General features: G+C 41.6%; 2 protein-coding genes across 11 annotated transcripts in view; one reads left to right on the forward strand and one right to left on the reverse strand.

Moving 5' to 3' along the window:
* The first annotated feature begins 10 nt into the window (after positions 1–10).
* On the forward strand, positions 11–11,928 carry SRSF7 (serine and arginine rich splicing factor 7). Of its 5 annotated transcripts, XR_007471122.1 has the most exons (10): positions 25–178; positions 1,209–1,389; positions 1,659–1,835; positions 2,703–2,777; positions 2,871–2,981; positions 4,215–4,268; positions 4,822–4,857; positions 5,237–5,443; positions 8,810–8,897; positions 10,227–11,928. XR_007471122.1 is itself a non-coding variant. In XM_004265036.2 (8 exons), the coding sequence occupies exons 1-8, from the start codon at positions 151–153 to the stop codon at positions 5,289–5,291; spliced, it is 717 nt and encodes a 238-aa protein (XP_004265084.1). In that variant the 5' UTR covers positions 11–150; the 3' UTR covers positions 5,292–5,537. The 5 variants fall into 5 exon arrangements, 3 of the variants coding, with proteins under 3 accessions (XP_004265084.1, XP_012395045.1, XP_049552426.1); XR_007471121.1 differs by having other exon boundaries at positions 8,810–11,928; XM_004265036.2 differs by lacking the exons at positions 8,810–8,897; positions 10,227–11,928 and having other exon boundaries at positions 11–178; positions 5,237–5,537.
* Positions 8,487–18,154, reverse strand: part of GALM (galactose mutarotase) — a 77,090-nt gene continuing 67,422 nt past the window's right edge. For 4 of the 6 annotated variants that reach the window (XM_004265038.3, XM_033419249.2, XM_033419251.2 and 1 more), the window contains one exon: positions 16,616–17,767. In XM_004265038.3, coding sequence (XP_004265086.1) covers positions 17,690–17,767 — 78 coding nt within the window. In that variant the 3' untranslated portion in view covers positions 16,616–17,689. Of the gene's footprint in view, positions 8,870–16,615; positions 17,768–18,154 lie in introns of those variants that run through there. The other 2 variants (XM_049696465.1, XM_049696464.1) reach the window with 1 other exon arrangement.

The following is an 18,154-nucleotide window of genomic DNA, read 5'->3' on the forward strand; positions in this document are numbered from 1 at the left end:
AACCCAGCCGCCGCATATATAAGCGCGAACCCAGGCTTTTCCTCGTAGTGCCGCTGGGACCGTTGGCGACTCTTGCTGCGTTGTAGGCTTTGTAGTAGTCGATCTCTGGGCGCTGCGAGCTGAAAGAGCCGAGCTCGCAGGCCAGTCATCATGTCGCGTTACGGGCGGTACGGAGGAGGTAAGAGGGTAGGGGCCAGTGAGGGACGTTGCTGTGGGTGTAGTGAGTCTTTAGAGCCGTGAGGTTGGCGCGGCGGCTGGGAGACTGTTATTCCGCGTGCGTAATGGCGGCTTCGGCGTACACCATACGAAGCCGGAGACGGCAGGGGCGGGGTATCGAAGGAGGACAGGAGGTGGCTGGGGTAGGTCTGTGCCGGGGTTGATACCTATTCTTGGGCATTTTCGTCTCCCCGCCCAGCCCTCGATCCCTGTTTTGTTGTTGCCCTTCTTCGAGCCGCCCGCCCGTACCTTACGCCCCCCCGCCCTCGGCTGCCATTTTGCGCACATTGACGACCATGGTGGCGCATTTTCTTGGCGCTTTCCCGCCACTTTGGCGGACAGATGTGGTCGCAGCCGTAAAAGGAGTGAATTTAAGACTGAAGAAAACTGTGGCAGTTTCGAGCTTCGCGTTCTCGTCAGTCGGTCGGACTGCTGAGTGGGAATGGAGACATAACATGATCTTTAGGTCTGGCGGCTGGTGTCTTTTTCTCTTGGAGCTCTGTCGAGCGCGATTTATACTCTGGGGCGGGGGACTTGGAGTCGTGGGCGAGCCTGCGCCTGGGGCGGTTGCCGCGGACGATGAGAGCCGGCGCAGCCCCGCTCTCCCGGTCTGGCTTCCGCCGGGGCCAGCTCCCCGCCGACGCCGTTGCCGCCGCCGGCCCGCGCGCGCTCCTGGCGCGCCTGGGCCTGCCGGGCCGCGGGGGCGGGGCCGGGGCGGATCCCGCCCCATGCCTCGGAGTGTCCTACCACGCGGCTGTGCTTGTGTTTTTTGGAGGTTCCCCTCCACCGCCCCCATTTGAACGTTAAGAACTTTGTCGTACGCTTAGCTTTTCAGAAATGTACGGACTTGTTGGTTTTAAGGCTAAAGTCAATCCTTGAGAGAGCGTTAAACATGCTTTGCAGTCTTAAGGATGGACTCTTCTAAGGCAAAGAATTCAAACTTAAGCCCGTTTTTTCATAACATACATTTTTCTATTTGCGTTTTTAAACAGAAACCAAGGTGTATGTTGGTAACCTGGGAACTGGTGCTGGCAAAGGAGAATTAGAAAGGGCTTTCAGTTATTATGGTCCCTTAAGAACTGTGTGGATTGCCAGAAATCCTCCGGGATTTGCCTTTGTGGAATTTGAAGATCCTAGAGATGCAGAAGATGCAGTGCGAGGCCTGGATGGGAAGTAAGTAACATGTCGGTTATGAAACTTAAGTGTTTGTGAGAATATTCCTGTGCTAAGCTTGGATTCTGTTGTCTGGAGGAGATTTTAAATAGTCATTTTATGAAGACAGGAACTGGGGAACAAAGGTGGAGTTTGAAAGGCTTCTAAAGGTATAGCTGAAGCTTGTGAGGGCAAAGAGTGGTTGGAAAGTTCTAAATATAGGAGTCACGTGTTTTGTTTTGTTTTGTTTTGTTTTTAAGCATTAGAATTTCGTTGTTTTTCTTTTATAGAGTGATTTGTGGTTCCCGAGTGAGAGTTGAACTATCAACAGGCATGCCTCGGAGATCTCGTTTTGATAGACCACCTGCCCGACGTCCCTTTGATCCCAATGATAGATGCTATGAGTGTGGCGAAAAGGGACATTATGCTTATGATTGTCATCGCTATAGCCGCCGAAGAAGAAGCAGGTATTTATTTTAATAAAGGAGTGGTTGGTGTACTGGTTAATCAAGTTAATTTTCTTATTAGCAAGGCAGAAACTAGTATTTTTCTATAAACTTGAATGTTAATTGTACAGGTGTATTTTACAGTTTTTGTTTAATTAAATGTTAATGTATTAATAATCAACCTGGTCAAAACCTTTCAGGTTTCTTCGTTTGAGTCAGTCGCCTTGATTCAGAATGTCACGAGCCTTATGATATCATGCTGAGGCGCCTTGCAAATCCGACAATTAAGATCCTCCTAGACCTTGAGGTGATCAGCATAAGAGGCCAGATCCCCTCGAGTCATCTACACCTAGCTTCACCTTATTCTTTAAAGGGCAGAAAATTTGAGACGGTGATCGCCGTAACAGTAAATTTGGCTTACAATTGGGGCCCCCTCCGGTTTAGAAAGAGGAACACCAGATTGACCACATTCCCAACTAGAAAAATCTTCTTGCGTCAATCAAGCCTCACCTGGCTCATTTGGCTGTCAGTTTGATCGTCGTTAGATTGAAGAAAACATCTAGATGCAGCGATCGGCTATAGATACTTCTAGATCGTCTAGATCTACTAGACCATGGGCCAAAGAGGGTCGACCTGCAAACTTGCAAGGTTTATTTTAAATACACCTTACAGTGTTTTATATTATGTAATTCTAAGATGTAATTGAGCTTTTAACAAATCTTTTTTTAGGTAGTTAAAAAAAAAAAAAGACAACTAATAGGCCCAGAGTTTATTTCCAAATGAGACACTAAGTTTAAATAGTTTTGAGATTTGATTTCAGCAGAGGCACACAAACTCTAAAAAGGAGTTGCCATCTAACATTTTGCTTTTTTCTGACTTGAAAAATAGGTCACGGTCTAGATCACATTCAAGATCCAGAGGTAGGCGATACTCTCGCTCTCGCAGCAGGAGCAGGGGAAGGAGGTGAGAGATGTTGCTTAATTCAAGTTTTAACAAGAGATAAAAAAAAAAACTTTAATTGGAAGTGGACTTAAACAACTTTGATTTAATTTTTAGGTCAAGATCGGCATCTCCTCGGCGATCAAGATCTGTGTCTCTTCGTAGATCAAGATCAGCTTCACTCAGACGATCTAGGTCTGGTTCTATAAAAGGATCGAGGTATTTCCAGTATGTAGCACCTTTTTTTCCCCTTATTTGTATTTGGATTGTCACGTCTTAATGACAGCAGTGGAGTATCTTAAGGACCTAATTGACATGGAGTGCTTCAGGAAAACGTTGAATGTGTACACGTCCAGATGAAGAAAAGCCCAACTAAAGACTTTAAGGGCTGTTACAGAGGTGATAGAGGAGGGTCCAAAGCACAAATCCTCAAATCATTCCAGTGAACACTCTGGGTAAACATGTTGGAAACTTTTCTGGAGTCAGCTTGTATCTGTTGTATAGGTAAATGATAATAGCACTAGAAGATGATAGTTGCCAGATACCTGGTAAGAAACCCTTTAGAACCAGGAGGAGATTTATTTAGAGTTAGAAGCAAGTTAAAACAAAGTTTCTCTTTGGAATGGTGGGGGTGAGTTTGAGATCATGGAAAGTTTGTTTAGGGTAACATACATATGGATGAACATGGCCTGTTTAACCAGATACTTGGGTTAGACACTGAAATTTAAAAAGTTAAAAATCAAATTAGGCACCTCTGCATTTTTTACTTCCTTTGTAGAAGACCTTAAAAGGTGATGGAAATGGATAAAATTCTAGATAATGAGTTGATAGTGCTACTCATGTGTCAGTGGTAGGGAATGCTACTGGGAATTATTACTATTCAGTAATAGCACAGTCTTTATAAATTTAGGGATTCAGAAACCTGTGGTCCAATTGAAAAATCTCTGGACTCTATAGATAAATGCATTTAACTTGGTTGCAGGACCTCAAGATGTGTATGTCGGCCTCATTTGGTTTGTGTGACAAATAGATGGCCCTTGAACCATGACAGTTTGTTGGTGATCCAAGAACAAAGCCTTACCCAATCATGGCTTTTTACTTAGCTTACCACCTGAAGAAATGGTTTCAGTTCAGGGGGTTGCTTTGATTCTTTTAAGATAAAATACCAGTTTTTCAAACGAACACCATATATTTCTTTTGGATACTCTACACTGTTTAAGAATATACCTCTGTACAGGAACTGTGACAACCCAACTCATGACAGATAATTGAAAAGGTGGTTCTTTATTTGATAACAGAACTTACCGAAAGCAATTACTTGTCCAGTCTTGGACTGATATATGGCATCTTGCTCTGTTTTAGCCACTATTCCTAGCCTATCTAATGAGGTACTCAGTAGTTGCTGAAGGAAATTACTCCTATGGACTAATTGGTATAATTGTATTTCTGTTTTTTATTAAGATCCCGGTCCAGGTCGAGATCAAGATCCAGGTCTCTTTCACGACCAAGAAGCAGGTAGGGTAAAAATCTCATTGATGCTCTTCTAGTTACATGGCACCAATATCCAAAGTGTTTTTGAATTGCTGACATTTCAAGTGTTAGCTGTAAGCTTAGGTGTTGAGTAGGAACACAATACCTTATTAATAAATCGAACTTTAGTATTTCATTTATACATGGCCTCTTCTGGCTGACTTCCTGGACAAGGGTGTGTCAAGCTACAGTGAAAAAGAAGTTGGTGAATTTGGGGTTATAGTAAGTCCTGTGTTAGAATTGATAGATGCATGGAGAAGCATTCTGAGTTCATGGTGCTTAGAGTAGAGTGTAAAAGATTATTTGTGATAAAATAAAGCAGTTCGCTTATTTTATGAAGAACAGGTGTTATAAGATTAGCTTTTGTTAGTGAGAAATTGGTAGGTTCATTTTCAGTTTAACTGCAGGACAATTTAAGGTCAAGACAGTTTGGGGGTTCATTTCGTGGTATTGTAACTTGAGGGGTTGGATAGTATTTTTTCTTAATAGAATTTCTCTTTAATAGAATTTATTAATAGAATTTCTCCTGTTTTGACAGCCGATCGAAGTCCAGATCTCCATCTCCAAAAAGAAGGTAAGCTAAATAATTTGTTGCCAGATCTTAACTGTCAGGTGTGGCCTCTGCAGAATTGTTTGCTTACTGCCTGCTTTCCGGGCTTTGAGCTCTTTGGAGAATTGGTGCTATATATTAAAATACTAGATGCAGAGTTTCTTAGGTGATCCAAAAAAAAAAAAAATCCCCAAAATTCAAGTAGTTGTTCTCTTTAACTAAATTTTGTAATATTCTTGAAGAAGTTATTAAGCCTTACGTAATTTTTTAGACTTCTGCTGTAGGAATTTACTACTTTTGGCCACCTTTGAATTTATTGAAACTTGAGTTTTGCCCTGACATATATGCAAGAAGAGTTTCAGTAGACACTAATTGGTTCCAAACCTAATGTTTTTCTTTTTAGTCGTTCCCCATCAGGAAGTCCGCGAAGAAGTGCAAGTCCTGAAAGAGTGGACTGAAGTTCTCAAGTTCACCTTTTAGGGAAAAGTTATTTTGTTTACATTATTATAAGGGATTTGTGATGTCTGTAAAGTGTAACTTAGGGAAGGGTAATTCAACCATCTAATCAAAACGGATCTGGACTATTACTCTGTAAATTCACAGCAGTAAGGTAATATAAATTTTTGTTGAATGTATTAACATCCTATGGTCTGAAAATGTGGGTTTTTATTTGGCACATTTAAAATAAAATGTTTCTAATTAGATTTTTGATTTGTGTTCAGTATTAATGCTCAATTTGGTAGCCTTCAGGAGTCAACCTTGATATTAACCATATTCATACCTACATTCAAAGTTTAATGGTGTTATTTAAGTTTTGAACATCACTGAATAGTATATATACACTTGGAAGATTCCTTTCTACACTTAGAGTTTTGGGTAAGATGGTAAGAACTCGAGTGAGTCCCCCTTAGCATGACTGCATCATGACAAGTCCCTAAATTAATCTATTGGAGTTGGCGTCATTAGATGTTATCAGGCTAATGATCTCTTTTGTCAGGCTATAGGGACCACTGACTTGCTATAAAGTGAGCGCAACAGGAACTGAGCAAGAGTAGCTGGACTTAATGCTGGAGAAACTGATTTTTCTGAAGCCTATTTAAGTATAGTAACTAATTGAGGTTTTCAGCCTATTAGATAGGATGGTGTCAAATTCGAGTTCTCCATTCTAGGAAGTTATACTCAATGTTCTTTTGTTTCTTTGTTTTCAAACATTAATCAATTTTATGCCAAAATTTTTGCATGTTTGAAGAATTGTCTGAATTTGGGACAAAACATCTTCATGTAAACCAGCTTTGCAAAATTTTCCAGCCCAGATATTCTCCTCTGTCTCTTCAAATGGATTGCCTTATTCTGAGCAGAGATCTGTTAATTCCCAAGTTAGGTTTTTCAGTTCACGAACACCAACATACTTTATCTTATTTTGCCAGGCTGGTGCAAAGTAATTAAAGATGTCAATCAGAAATGTTAAAAAAGACTAAAGTAGTTTTGTAAATCCAACCTATATTTAGCAACACCTCATGTAGTTATTTTTTGGTAGCATCTGGTAAACTTCAGAATGTTAGAGCCAGTAGATTCTTTATTTGGACTTTAAATATCTTAAGTATCGTAGGGCAGTAACAATTTTGAGTTTTCTGGTCAAGCTTTTGGTGCAAAAAAAATTTCATGCTGGTGGCACAGCTGTCTGCCCTTGCTTCTTATGCTTTTAAACAAAGTTATTGGATAACTTTACAATTTGGGAATACTGATCTGCCTCAAATTTATTTACTGGTCTGAATGATCATTAGTATGTTGGAAGTTTGGATGTTCTGTTTTTGGAATTTTGACAACTGGCTGCGTTACATGGTTGGTATAAAGCTATGTGTGTAATCAGCAGGCTTATTTGTTGCACTTGGTCAGCTTTAATTGTTCTGTATTATATAAAGATAAGATTACTCAACAATAAATCTGCAGAGAATAAACAGTCCTGATATTCAATTTTTGGAAGTGGGAGTTCTGAGCCAAGAGTAGGAAACATCCTGTAGCTTTGGGATGGATTACTAGCAGCATCCTAGAGATTAGTGTGAAAGGGTAAAAATGATATGGAGGAGGGGTTAGGGGAAAAAATGATTTTAAGAAACAAGCACAGAAAATTCTATTTACCCTTATGGGAAAGAGAATACTGGGTGTATAGACCAACACCTTTTGTACCCTTGACTGCAAGTCCCGTACCCGTGTTTAGTATACCTCTTAAAATGATACATTTGTTTAGTGCACCTTTTTTTTGTTTAGAGGTTGGGACTGCTAAATTGATTGTGATTGACTTGATAAGTGCTGGTCTAAACTCATTGCTTCTAAATTATTAACCTGGCATTGATTGGTAGCTAATTGAACACGTCAGACATTGAGTGCTTTGGGCAATGAACCTTACCTTGGTTCTCTCTCCTTGGTATAGAGGTAGGTAAAGCATAACTCATGACTTCACTTTGGTAGTTCTCCTTTGGGCTTTGAATTAAGCTAAGTATCAAGTTAAAGTGTGGTCCTACCATTTTACCATGTCCCCTCTCCTGAGGACAAAATAAAATTTGAGGGGGTCTTGAAATACCATCAATTTGTGACTTTGGGTTAAATGAATGGTAGTGTGGGATTGTGGTTCTTGTCTTTGTGTAGCCTATCTCAAAGTCTCAAGGAACACAGTGATTTCCAGGATATATTAAGCTTAAGTAGGAATTGAAAGCTCTGAAACTGACATGTTGGCAATGAGTTATCAGTGAAGGACAGGAGCAAAGAATTCATTAGATCTGGCTCTGAGTGAGCAACAATTGCTTGGAGACCTTTGCAGGGGAGTGCTGTATAGTATAGCCTAAAAGATGTATGCATAATTTTATAGCTGGGAAGACACGAAGGCAAAGAAGGTCAAAGTAGCAAGAAATACTCGGGGCCTGGCTGGTATTGGAGTGTTCGGAGGGTGGTGAGAACTGGTGACAAGCCGAATAAATGAGACAAAGGTGCCTAGGTTTAAGGTATGGTAGTATTAAAGCTGTTGTATCCAGATCTAAAAGGTGGGGAAGAAAAGCACCTTTAGGCGGTTTCAAAGCCTGTTAATTTTTTTCACAACTTAATAGGTTTACAGATACCATTCTAGTAAAAAATGTCAAAGGATATTTTCACTTAATCCTCACAACAAATTAATACTGTTAAAAACCCCATCTCATACAAGAGGAAATGGGCTCAGGGAGATTGGTAACAATACTGTACTATTAACCAGCTACAAGGTAGGAAAAGTTTGATTCCTACTTAATGGTTTCAAAGTCCTAACTTTTAATAAAGCACCTTACTGCTCCCTTAAAATAAGACCACATTATGGAAAAGTCAGGAAGTAAAAGAACAAAATAACTCTTGGTCTTAGTTAATAAACTTTTCTTTCCAGACTTAATGGGGAAAAGATGCTAGATAGAAGGGTAATTCTAGAGCACAGCCCTCAAGGCCACTTCTCAAACCTAATGCTTTTTACTTTTCCCACAGGCTGCTGGCCCAACCTATTTTCCACTTTTTGATTTGGTAATATACTCGATGTGTATACAGTGAGAAGGCTCCCAACCCCTAACTCTCAGCTGCCCACTTACCTCCCCAAAGGCAACCATTGTTGTCAGTTATATAGCCTGAGTACACATAGATATTTTCTCTCTTTTTTAATATTTAAAAAAAATTTTTTTTTAGCCACACCACGTGGTTTGTGGGATATCAGTTCCCTGACCAGGGATTGAACCTGGACCCCAGCAGTGAAAGCTCCGAGTCCTAACCACTGGACTGCCAGGGAATTCCCACTTTCCTTTTTCTTTTAACACAAAATACATACACCTTGTTTTTCTCATTTAATATCTTGGAGATCTTTCATATAAGTAAAAATGGCACTTTTTTTTTTAAGTTGCATACTGTTTAGTTGCTTGGATGGTGCATAATTTATGCATTAAACTTTTGTGCCCCTTCAATATGCCAGGTACTACTAGCTTTGGAATATAGAAGTGAACAAAGTCTTTATCTTCATGGAGCTGGAGCTCTGGAGAGACAAAATGAACAAATATCAGGTGGGTAATAACTGATAGGGAGAATGATGAAACAAAGGGTAGGGGATTGGTTGCTGTTGTGTAAACGGTGGTCTAAGGAGGCCTCTGATAGCAACAACATTGGGGCCAGAGAGAAAGTTACACCAGCTTCTGAGGGCACAGTTCATGCAAAGGCCCTAAAGTAGTCTGAGCTGTTGGAGGGTAAGGAAGCCCGTAGGAAGTGAACAGAGGGGAGAGTGGGAAGAGATGGCATAGGAAGGGAGGGGATGTAAGATATAGATCATGGAGGACTTTGTGTCCTTTGGGAGGGACTCGCTGTTTTCCTTGGAGAGTTTGAGCAGAGTGACAGGAATTGAATCAATTCCCTACAAATAGATATGAGGGTAGTTTCTAATTACTATTATAATGCTGCAGTAAATAACCTTGTACAATACATTGCACACGTGACCCTGTATCTAGGATAATTCCTAGAAGTTGAATTGCTGGGTCAAAGGCTCCAGTGCATTTATATTTTTGCTAGGTACTATTTGCCCTGGTGGAAATGGATAGGAGTGCCTATTTCTCTCTGACATTGCCCAATTGGTACACATGGTGTAACCACATGGTGGGCTGTCAACCTTGTTGATTTTTACCAGTCTTGTGTTGAAAAATGGTGTCTCAGCATAGCTTGTTTTAATTGCGGTAAAATACATGTTTTCCCCCCACTCTAAATTGCCGTGTGTTCAAGTCTGGTTTAGGTTTCCTTGCTCTCAACACACTGTTTATAGTAGGAGACTGTAATTGCCTGTTTACTTTTCCGTCGCTATTCTACCACAAGACAAGTTGTGACAGCAGGTACCGAGCCTTGTTCTGTTTCTTCATTGCCTAGTGCTTATTAACACTTAAATATCTGATGAATGAAAAGTGAATTCATGGATGAGTGAATGAATTCTAATCTGTTAAACCAAACAGAAAATTGGAACCTCCTCTCTTCTGTGAGACCCTTATAATTAATCACCATTTCAATTAAAAGTCCATATTTTCAGTTTAGCTACCTGTAGGACTGACTCCTGTCTGATCTGCCTGCAGGGGATTTAGATCCTTAGGCTGCTATTTACAATGCCCAGCTCTACTCTGCAACTCTAGTGCAAGGTTTTTATCCCCTCATCTGGGTTAACGCTGAGAGTTCTGCTCAGAAGGGGTGTGGGGAATTTCTGTGCAGAAAGTTCTCTGCAGAAAGGGTACAAACTTACTAACACCCCAAGAACTGGTGAGCCTAGGTGAGTCAGCCTAATCTACATAAGGAAGGTCAAGTCATCCATTTCTTATGACTGTCAGATGCCTAAGGTTATGTCCTATTCACCTCTTTAGATTCCCTGGGTTCTTAGTGACTGAAGCTTGAAGATGGCTGGATGTGATTCTATACAAAGACCCTGTTTTTATCTCGGTTTATAATATATCTCTAAGAAATCTGGATTCTAGGAAATGAATCCTTTCGCTGCCGAGGATAAAAAATCTGGCTGTAAAGAAATAATCTCTCTGGCAGAGGTAAAGGTAGATGGGTCTGTTATCTTGGTCATTGACATTGTTGGACTATCACCAGAGTTCCTGGGCCCCTATAACAAGAATTCCTTTGCCTAAGAACAGGTACCCTGTGACTTTTTGTGTTACAGTGGCTGAGTTGAGTAACTGCAGACTGTAAGTGCCACAAAGCTTAAAATATTTACTCTCTTGACCTTTAAAGAAAATGTTTGCCAACACCTGGTTTAGACATTTCTCTTTTCTCTCTTTTTTTTTTTGGCCACGCTGCACGGCTCTCAGGATCTTAGTTCCCCGACCAGGGGTTGGACCCACACCCTCATCAGTCAAAGCCTGGAGTCCTAACCACTGGACCACCAGGGAATTCCCATGTTTCTCTTTAACTGTTCACAATCTTCAAAATAATTATCTCTGAAGATCTTGAGTACCAGGATTATTGGTAGGGTTGCCAGGGCCTTACCAAGACATACTTTTGATCTGGGAAGATTGTTTCTCTGTGACTCATTCTTGAAGTACTTCCTGAAGCTAGAGAGCAAATTCTAGCTAAACACACTAATGTGCTTAAAATACTGGTGAATGTTATGAGGCAATAATGAGGAAAGCTTTTACACTAGGGCAGTGGTTCTCAGGCCTGGTTACAAATTAGGATCACCCAGGGAGCTTCAAAAATATTCTAATGAAATCAGTTGCTGAGGGTGAAGCTTGGGCATTAATATTCTAAATATCTCCCTTGGTGATTCTAATATACAACCAAAATTGAAAACTGCTGCTTAAAGACTAGTGCTAACCAGCTCCAGCTTCACTAGTTATTAGACAGACTGGCCTAGCTTATTGCTATTAGAAAGCAGCACTCACATGTGATTCAAAGGAGGATTCTACAATACAGCCTCTAGGATTCTCTGATCCTTTCTCTAACCAAATGACACTATGCGGGAATGGAACCTTTCTATGAAAAAGGGGTTTATATTAGTACCAGTAGAGGTCACTGTGCTCAAAGAAATACTCATTTTTTAAAAAGTTAGCATTCTGTTCAAGAGATTTGAAGGAGTATTTATCAGAACTATTGGGTTATATCCAACACTAAGTCAACTCCAGACATGGCCTCTCGTCACAATTGCTTCAAAGCATCTAAGGCTCTATTGCATGCGTACATTTATATACATTTATAGTTGTTATATCTTCCTGATACATTGATGTTTTTATCCTTATAAAATATCTCTCGTACTATTTCTTGGTTTTTTTTTTTTTTTTTTTTTGCGGTACACGGGCCTCTCACTGTTGTGGCCTCTCCCGTTGCGGAGCACAGGCTCCGGACGCGCAGGCTCAGTGGCCATGGCTCACGGGCCCAGCCACTCCGCAGCATGTGGGATCTTCCCAGACCGGGGCACGAACCCGTGTCCCCTGCATCGGCAGGCGGACTCTCAACCACTGCGCCACCAGGGAAGCCCCTATTTCTTGTTTTTAAGTCTATTTTTTCTGATATTAATATAGCCACTCTATCCGTTTTATGATTAATGTTTGTGTGGTATATTTTTTCCTTCCATTTACTTTCAGCTTATTGGTGCCTATACAGTTGACCCTTGAACAGCGTGGGTTTGACCAACATGGTCCACTTACACGTGGATATTTTTTCAATAGACTCTACATACCTACGTGGTCCGCAGATGCAGAACCACAGATGCAGACGGCTGACTGTAGTTATATGTAGGTTTTTGACTTGGTGGTCATGGTGGTGGGGTACTTCAAGGATCAACTATAGTTAGTTGCTTGATCTTGCTTTTTAATTCAGTCTGACAAACCACCTTTTGGTTTGTTTAGACCATCTACATATAGAATATTGATATGGTTGGATTTATAATTGCCATTTTGTTGTTTTCTATATGTCTCCTGTCTTTTTCTCTTCCTCCTTTTATGGCTTTCTTTTGTATTAAACATTTTTTTAATGAACTATTTAAAATTTTTTTTTAATGTATTTTTGAGTTATTTCCTTAGTGGTTGGCTCTTAATTTATCATAATTTACTTCAGATTATTTATTTATTTTTTGGCTGCGTTGGGTCTTCGTTGCTGCTCGCTGGCTTTCTCTGGTTGTGGCGAGCAGGGGCTACTCTTCGTTGCAGTGTGCGGGCTTCTCATTGAGGTGGCTTCTCTTGTTGCGGAGCATGGGCTTGCGGGCTTCAGTAGTTGCAGCACGCAGGCTCAGTAGTTGTGGCTCTCGGGCTCTAGAGCACAGGCTCAGTAGTTGTGGCACACAGGCTTAGTTGCTCTGCGGCATGTGGGATCTTCCTGGAGCAGGGATCTAACCCATGTCCCCTGCATTGGCAGGTGGACTCTTAACGACTGCGCCACCAGGGAAGTCCCTACTTCAGATTAATATTCTGGTAAAATATAGAAATTTTGCTCCAGTATATTTTCTTTTCTTGAACTTCCTTCCCTGTGCTATATTGTATATTATAAACTCAATGATACAGTGTTTAATTGCCTTATACAACCTTATATCTTTTAAAGAAAAGATGAGAAGATTTACTGTTTCTGATATTCTTCCTTTCTTTCCATGGATTCAAATTATTGTCTTAATTTCGTTTCAGCATGGAAGACTTCCTCTAGTATTTCTTGTAAGACAGCTCTGTTAGCAATGAGTTTTCTAATTGTTTATCTTGGAATTTTTTTCTTTTTTTTTAAATATTTTTTTTGATGTGGACCATTTTTTTTTTAAGTCTTTATTGACTTTGTTACAATATTGCTTCTGTTTTATGTTTTGGTTTTTTGGCCCTGAGGCACGTGGGATCTTAGCCTCCCCAACCAGGGATCAAACCCGCACCACCTGCATTGGAAGGCAAAGTCTCAACCACTGGACCACCAGGGAAGTCCCTATCTGGGAATGTTTTTATTTCACTTTTGCATTTGAAGGGTAGTTTTGGGTGATACAGAATCCTTGGTTTTTAAGCACATTGACTATGTCATTCTACTGCCTCCTGGACTCCATTGTTTCAGATGAGAAGTCAGATGTTAATTGTACTGGTGGTCTTCTGTAGTGACAGGACTTCTTTCTCTTGCTTTCAAATTTTCTTTTTGCTTTTTGTCATTTAACAGTTTAAATGTGACGTATCTGGGACTTCCCTGGTGGTTCAGTGGTTAAGAATCCAGCTGCCAATGCAGGGGACGTGGGTTCGATCCCTGGTCCGGGAAGATCCCACATGCTGCGGAGCAACTAAGCCTGTGCACCACAACTACTGAGCCTGCACGCCACAACTACTGAAGCCCTTGCGCCTAGAGCCCATGCTCTGCAACAAGAGAATCCACTGTAATGAGAAGCCCGTGCACCACAACGAAGAGTAGCCCCTGCTCACCACAACTAGAGAAAGCCCACATGCAGCAACAAAGACCCAACGCGCCCCCCCCCACCCAAATAAATAAATATGATGTATCTAGGTGGGGATCTCTTTGTATTTATCCTTCTTGGAGTTATTGAACTTCTTGGATGTATAGATTAATGGTTTTCATCAAATTTGGGGAGTTTTTTGCCATTAATGTTTGAAATATTTTTCTGTCCCTTTACTTTTGGGACCTCCATTACACATATGTTGATGTGCTTATTGTTGTGCCACAGATCTCTGAGGTTCTCTTCCATTTTCTTCAGTCTTTTTTTCCTCTGTTTTTCAGATTGAATAATTGCTATTGATCTGTCTTCAAGTTCACTTTTTTTTTCTGCCATCTTTAATCTGCTTCTGAGCCTCTCTAGTTGGAATTGTCATTTGTTACTGTACATTTCAACCTCAGAATTTCGCTTGGTTTTGTAATCTCTTCAGTGTTTTTTGTTATTTCTGAAAACATTCTTGTGTTTATTTTTAATAGTTTCTTTTTCTTTAAAAACAAGTTTTATTTCCTACAGCAGTGGTCCCCAACATTTTTGGCACCAGGGACCAGTTTTGTGGAAGACAACTTTTCCATGGACCTGGGGTGGAGGTTAGGGGGTGATGGTTCAGGCCGGAATGCAAGCAATGGGGAGCGGCAGATGAAGCTTTGCTGGCTCGCCCACCTGCTGTGCAGCCCAGGGGTTGGGGACCCCTGTCCGATAGGACTCCTCAGAGTTTTTCTTTTAGCCGTGCCAAGCAGCATGTGGGATCTTGGTTCCCTGACCAGGGATTGAACCCATGCCCCCTGCAGTGGAAGTGCAGAGTCTTAACCATTGGACCACCAGGGAAGTCCCTGTGTTTATTTTTAAGCTCAGCTTTGTAGGGGTTGCCCTGTGTCTGCATAGCTTGCTTAGTGGTCAGCAACTGGATAGTCGTGCTCAGACACCTCAACCAGATTTCTGCCGTCTGCTGATGGATCTGTGTGAAGGTAGGGAGTTGATTCAGTGTTTAGGCTGTTCTCAAGTCTGTTTTAGCTTTTTGCTAAGTCCCTTTTAATTTCCTCTGCACATGCATGCGGCCTCAGGGTTGGCTAGGAGTGTATGAATAGCTTGGCCCTCTCTGGTCTCTGCTATGTATGCGTGTAGCCTCTGATCACCCAGAAATCTGCTTGCTCCAACCATAATTGCAAACTCAGGCTAGTAGAGCCATCAACCCTCCCTGCTGTTGTAGCACCAAGATTATTTTTATTGACAAAGCAGCTGGGCATGATATCACCTACAGCTCCAAAATGAGAACCTCCCCCGCCTTCCGACCATAGCAATCTCCTGGTCTTCCTGTTCTGTTTTGCTTTGGCAGGAGCTCCACAGTGACTGAGCTGGGGGAATAAAGGGAATGGGAGCAGCCCCAGGCAAGGATGCCACAGTCTTCCACTGTTCCTACTCAAAGTTCAGCAGTTTTTCAAACATAAACGTGTCTTGGGTGGTTGTATGTTTTGGGTCAGTTCCCAGAGCACTGGGAACTGTTTTGTCAATTTCCTTCTACATTTGAAGAGAGGATTTGCTGACTTCCTTACACTGCCAGCTATAGCTGGCAGTGCTACCCAGACCATCTGAGAGTTTAATTATGATTTGAGTAATTGGAGAAGTTGGAACTTAAGGAAGATAAATTCCTCAATTGGAGAAGGACTGCAGTCCTGTCGAAAATATCCAAAAAGCCCATTGCAAACTTGTGATCCAGTTGTTTAAAATGGTTATAACTGCTAATGGGAACTAGCTAGGGAAGAGGGTATATGCTGTGCTTCCCTCCTTTCTTCTGCTGGTAGTTCTGTATTTTTTCCAAGTTCTACTTTTTTTTTTTTTTTTGCCCACATGTGGGATCTCAGTTCCCCGACCAGGGACTGAACCTGCACCCACTGCACTGGAAGTGTGTGTTAACCACTGGACCACATCTTACCTTGTTAGGCAAAATGAGTGGGAACTGGAAAAATGAAAATCTCAGTTAATAATAAGAACTTGTGTCATATGAATTTGAAACAAACAGGAATCCATAGATCGTTGAACTGGAGTCAATAATATGCTCACCTGTGAAAGATCAGTACTCAGAATAATACAGCACTAGTCTGGTTGTGGGTAGAGGGTTGTATGGACTCTACAAAGAAGGCATGGACTCCTGGGGACCTGGAGACTTACTCTTGGGGGAGGGGTTGCATTTGAGTGGATATTTGCATTTCAACAAGGCTTTAATAATTCTGTAGTTATATATGGTGTTTTCCCTATTGAGTACCATGTTTGTTTTCACCACCTCACATGAATTGCACTAGTGGCTAATTTAGTTCCAGCCTGCAGACATATACTCACCTTCCAGATAATTACAGTCGGATCCCTTTGCTTTACAGGTGAGAAAACAGGCCGAATGAAATTAGATTGTTTGCCCATGTAGTAAAAGCCAGGAGCAAAGTTAGTGCTCAGGGCTCCCAGCTCTGTCGTGGTGCAATTCTATATCATCTGGTTGTTACTATTAGTCTTGTTTTCCCCAGAGAGACTGTGATATCTCTAAGGAACATAACTACATCTTGGACATTACCTGTTGAGCCCCTTAAACCCAGGAGAGAACCGTGTACACAATAGGTACTCAGAAAATCCATGCTGAAATGAATTAAAAAATAAACTGGTTTATTTTTGTTGCTAAGAGAGAGGAGAAGTATAGGAATTTCCATAGGCTGCCATTTAAGTAGTGTTCCTCTAGGAAGATGCTGGGGCTGTATTGGAGAGTATGGTAGAATCCAGAACACCATTTATATTTGGTCCATTTCCCAAAGGTCCATGCCTGACAGATCTAAAGTGAAGAAACTGGGAGTTTTCTGAAGATGCGGATTTTGATTTTATTTCAACCGATTATTAGCGTATAACAGTATAAGATACATTTCTTTAAAACCTACCAACCCAAACCCATCACTGATGATTCAGTTATTCAGGAAAGGAGGGAAGCCCAGGCTCATCTACATAACACAACATCTGTTCTCAGTGCAATGTGCAATCCTCCGTCAAGGCCCTCCTCACACTGACACAGCTCCTGTCTCCAATGGCTTCCTTCCCATGCCTTGGCTGGGCTGGGCTTTCTCAGTTAACCGCAAAGTCAGAGAATCAAATTTACAGATTCTTTCTGGATATTTTGATCTTGCACTTTAAGTCACACCATCTGGAAGGCTCAGAGGCAGACTAAAGCTTCTTATAAAAGTGAATCTGGGAAGAAAGGATGGCTCTAACAGAGTAAGGGTCAGATCCCCCTTTGCCCATCAGTGATGCTCGGAATGCTCTGGAAGATGAGTGGAGGCAAAGAAGGGGACCTGAATTCACATGACCTGACCTCGAGTCCTGGCTAAAATTTTTCCTAGCTCTGTGCCTCTAGGTGGGTCGTTTACCCCTCTAAGCCTCAGCTGGCTCACTTCATCATCTGTTGCTGTATCGGGGCAGAGAGGTCCCTCTGCCAGCAGGTTGAATGAGCTAAGTGACCTCTGAAAACTCCAAAGTGCTGCACAGTGCAAGGTGGTGTGAGGTAGAGAAGGAGGAAAAAGAAAAGGAATGAGAGTAGGATCAAAGAAAGAAAGGGTGAAAAGTAGAAAAGAAAGAGGCAGAATGGAGAGATGGAGCCAACACAAGGAGCTCAGTTACCACTTCTGGGCTACGGTCAAGGCTTAGGTGACATGGATGGCTGGGTCCTCTTCACTGCACAGAGAATAGAGCTGATCATTGGACATGGCCTGGAGCCAGTCTTTGGGAAGGAAATCTATTCAGACTGACTATCATGACAGCTACCATTTGTATGATTTTAATTCAGAGGATCACTTTTAAAGCCTCTAAATCTTCATCTCTGCATAGGTGACAGGCTGCTGAAGGGGCTCCCAAACCTAGCCCTGGAGCAGGTCATATCTTTACATTTCCTTAAGCCACAGAAAACTTGAACCAAGTGGTGTAGTCATACTCCTCACCAGGCTTCAGCAACACAGGAGGGAAGTGGGGCTGTGAAGGGGAAAACAATACAGGTTACACCTTGCCAGCCCAGGTTGCACCCTTAACCATTCAGGATGGCTTCTGGACTGGTCTCTAGACCAGTTCTGTGAACCAGTTGCCAGTGTAAGAACTGTTTATTATTGGTTTGCAATGAGATAAAGAACTTGAACCAGAATGAAAATCACATCACTAAACACACTTTATCACAGCAAGACTTTCTTAAGGAAGCAGGGTTGATTTACATTCTGGTGCAAGCTGCAAGCATCTTATTATGGGCTGGAGCTTTGAGGAGCATTACTCTACGCAATAGCTAGAAAAGAAAGTTATGGGGAAGTAAACAGGATGAAAAGATTTGGAGGATCATCTTAGCACTGTGGTTGCAGAAAATAATAGATT

The sequence above is a fragment of the Orcinus orca genome, chromosome 13, assembly GCF_937001465.1.
Source record: "Orcinus orca chromosome 13, mOrcOrc1.1, whole genome shotgun sequence".
Taxonomy (NCBI): Eukaryota; Metazoa; Chordata; class Mammalia; order Artiodactyla; family Delphinidae; genus Orcinus; species Orcinus orca.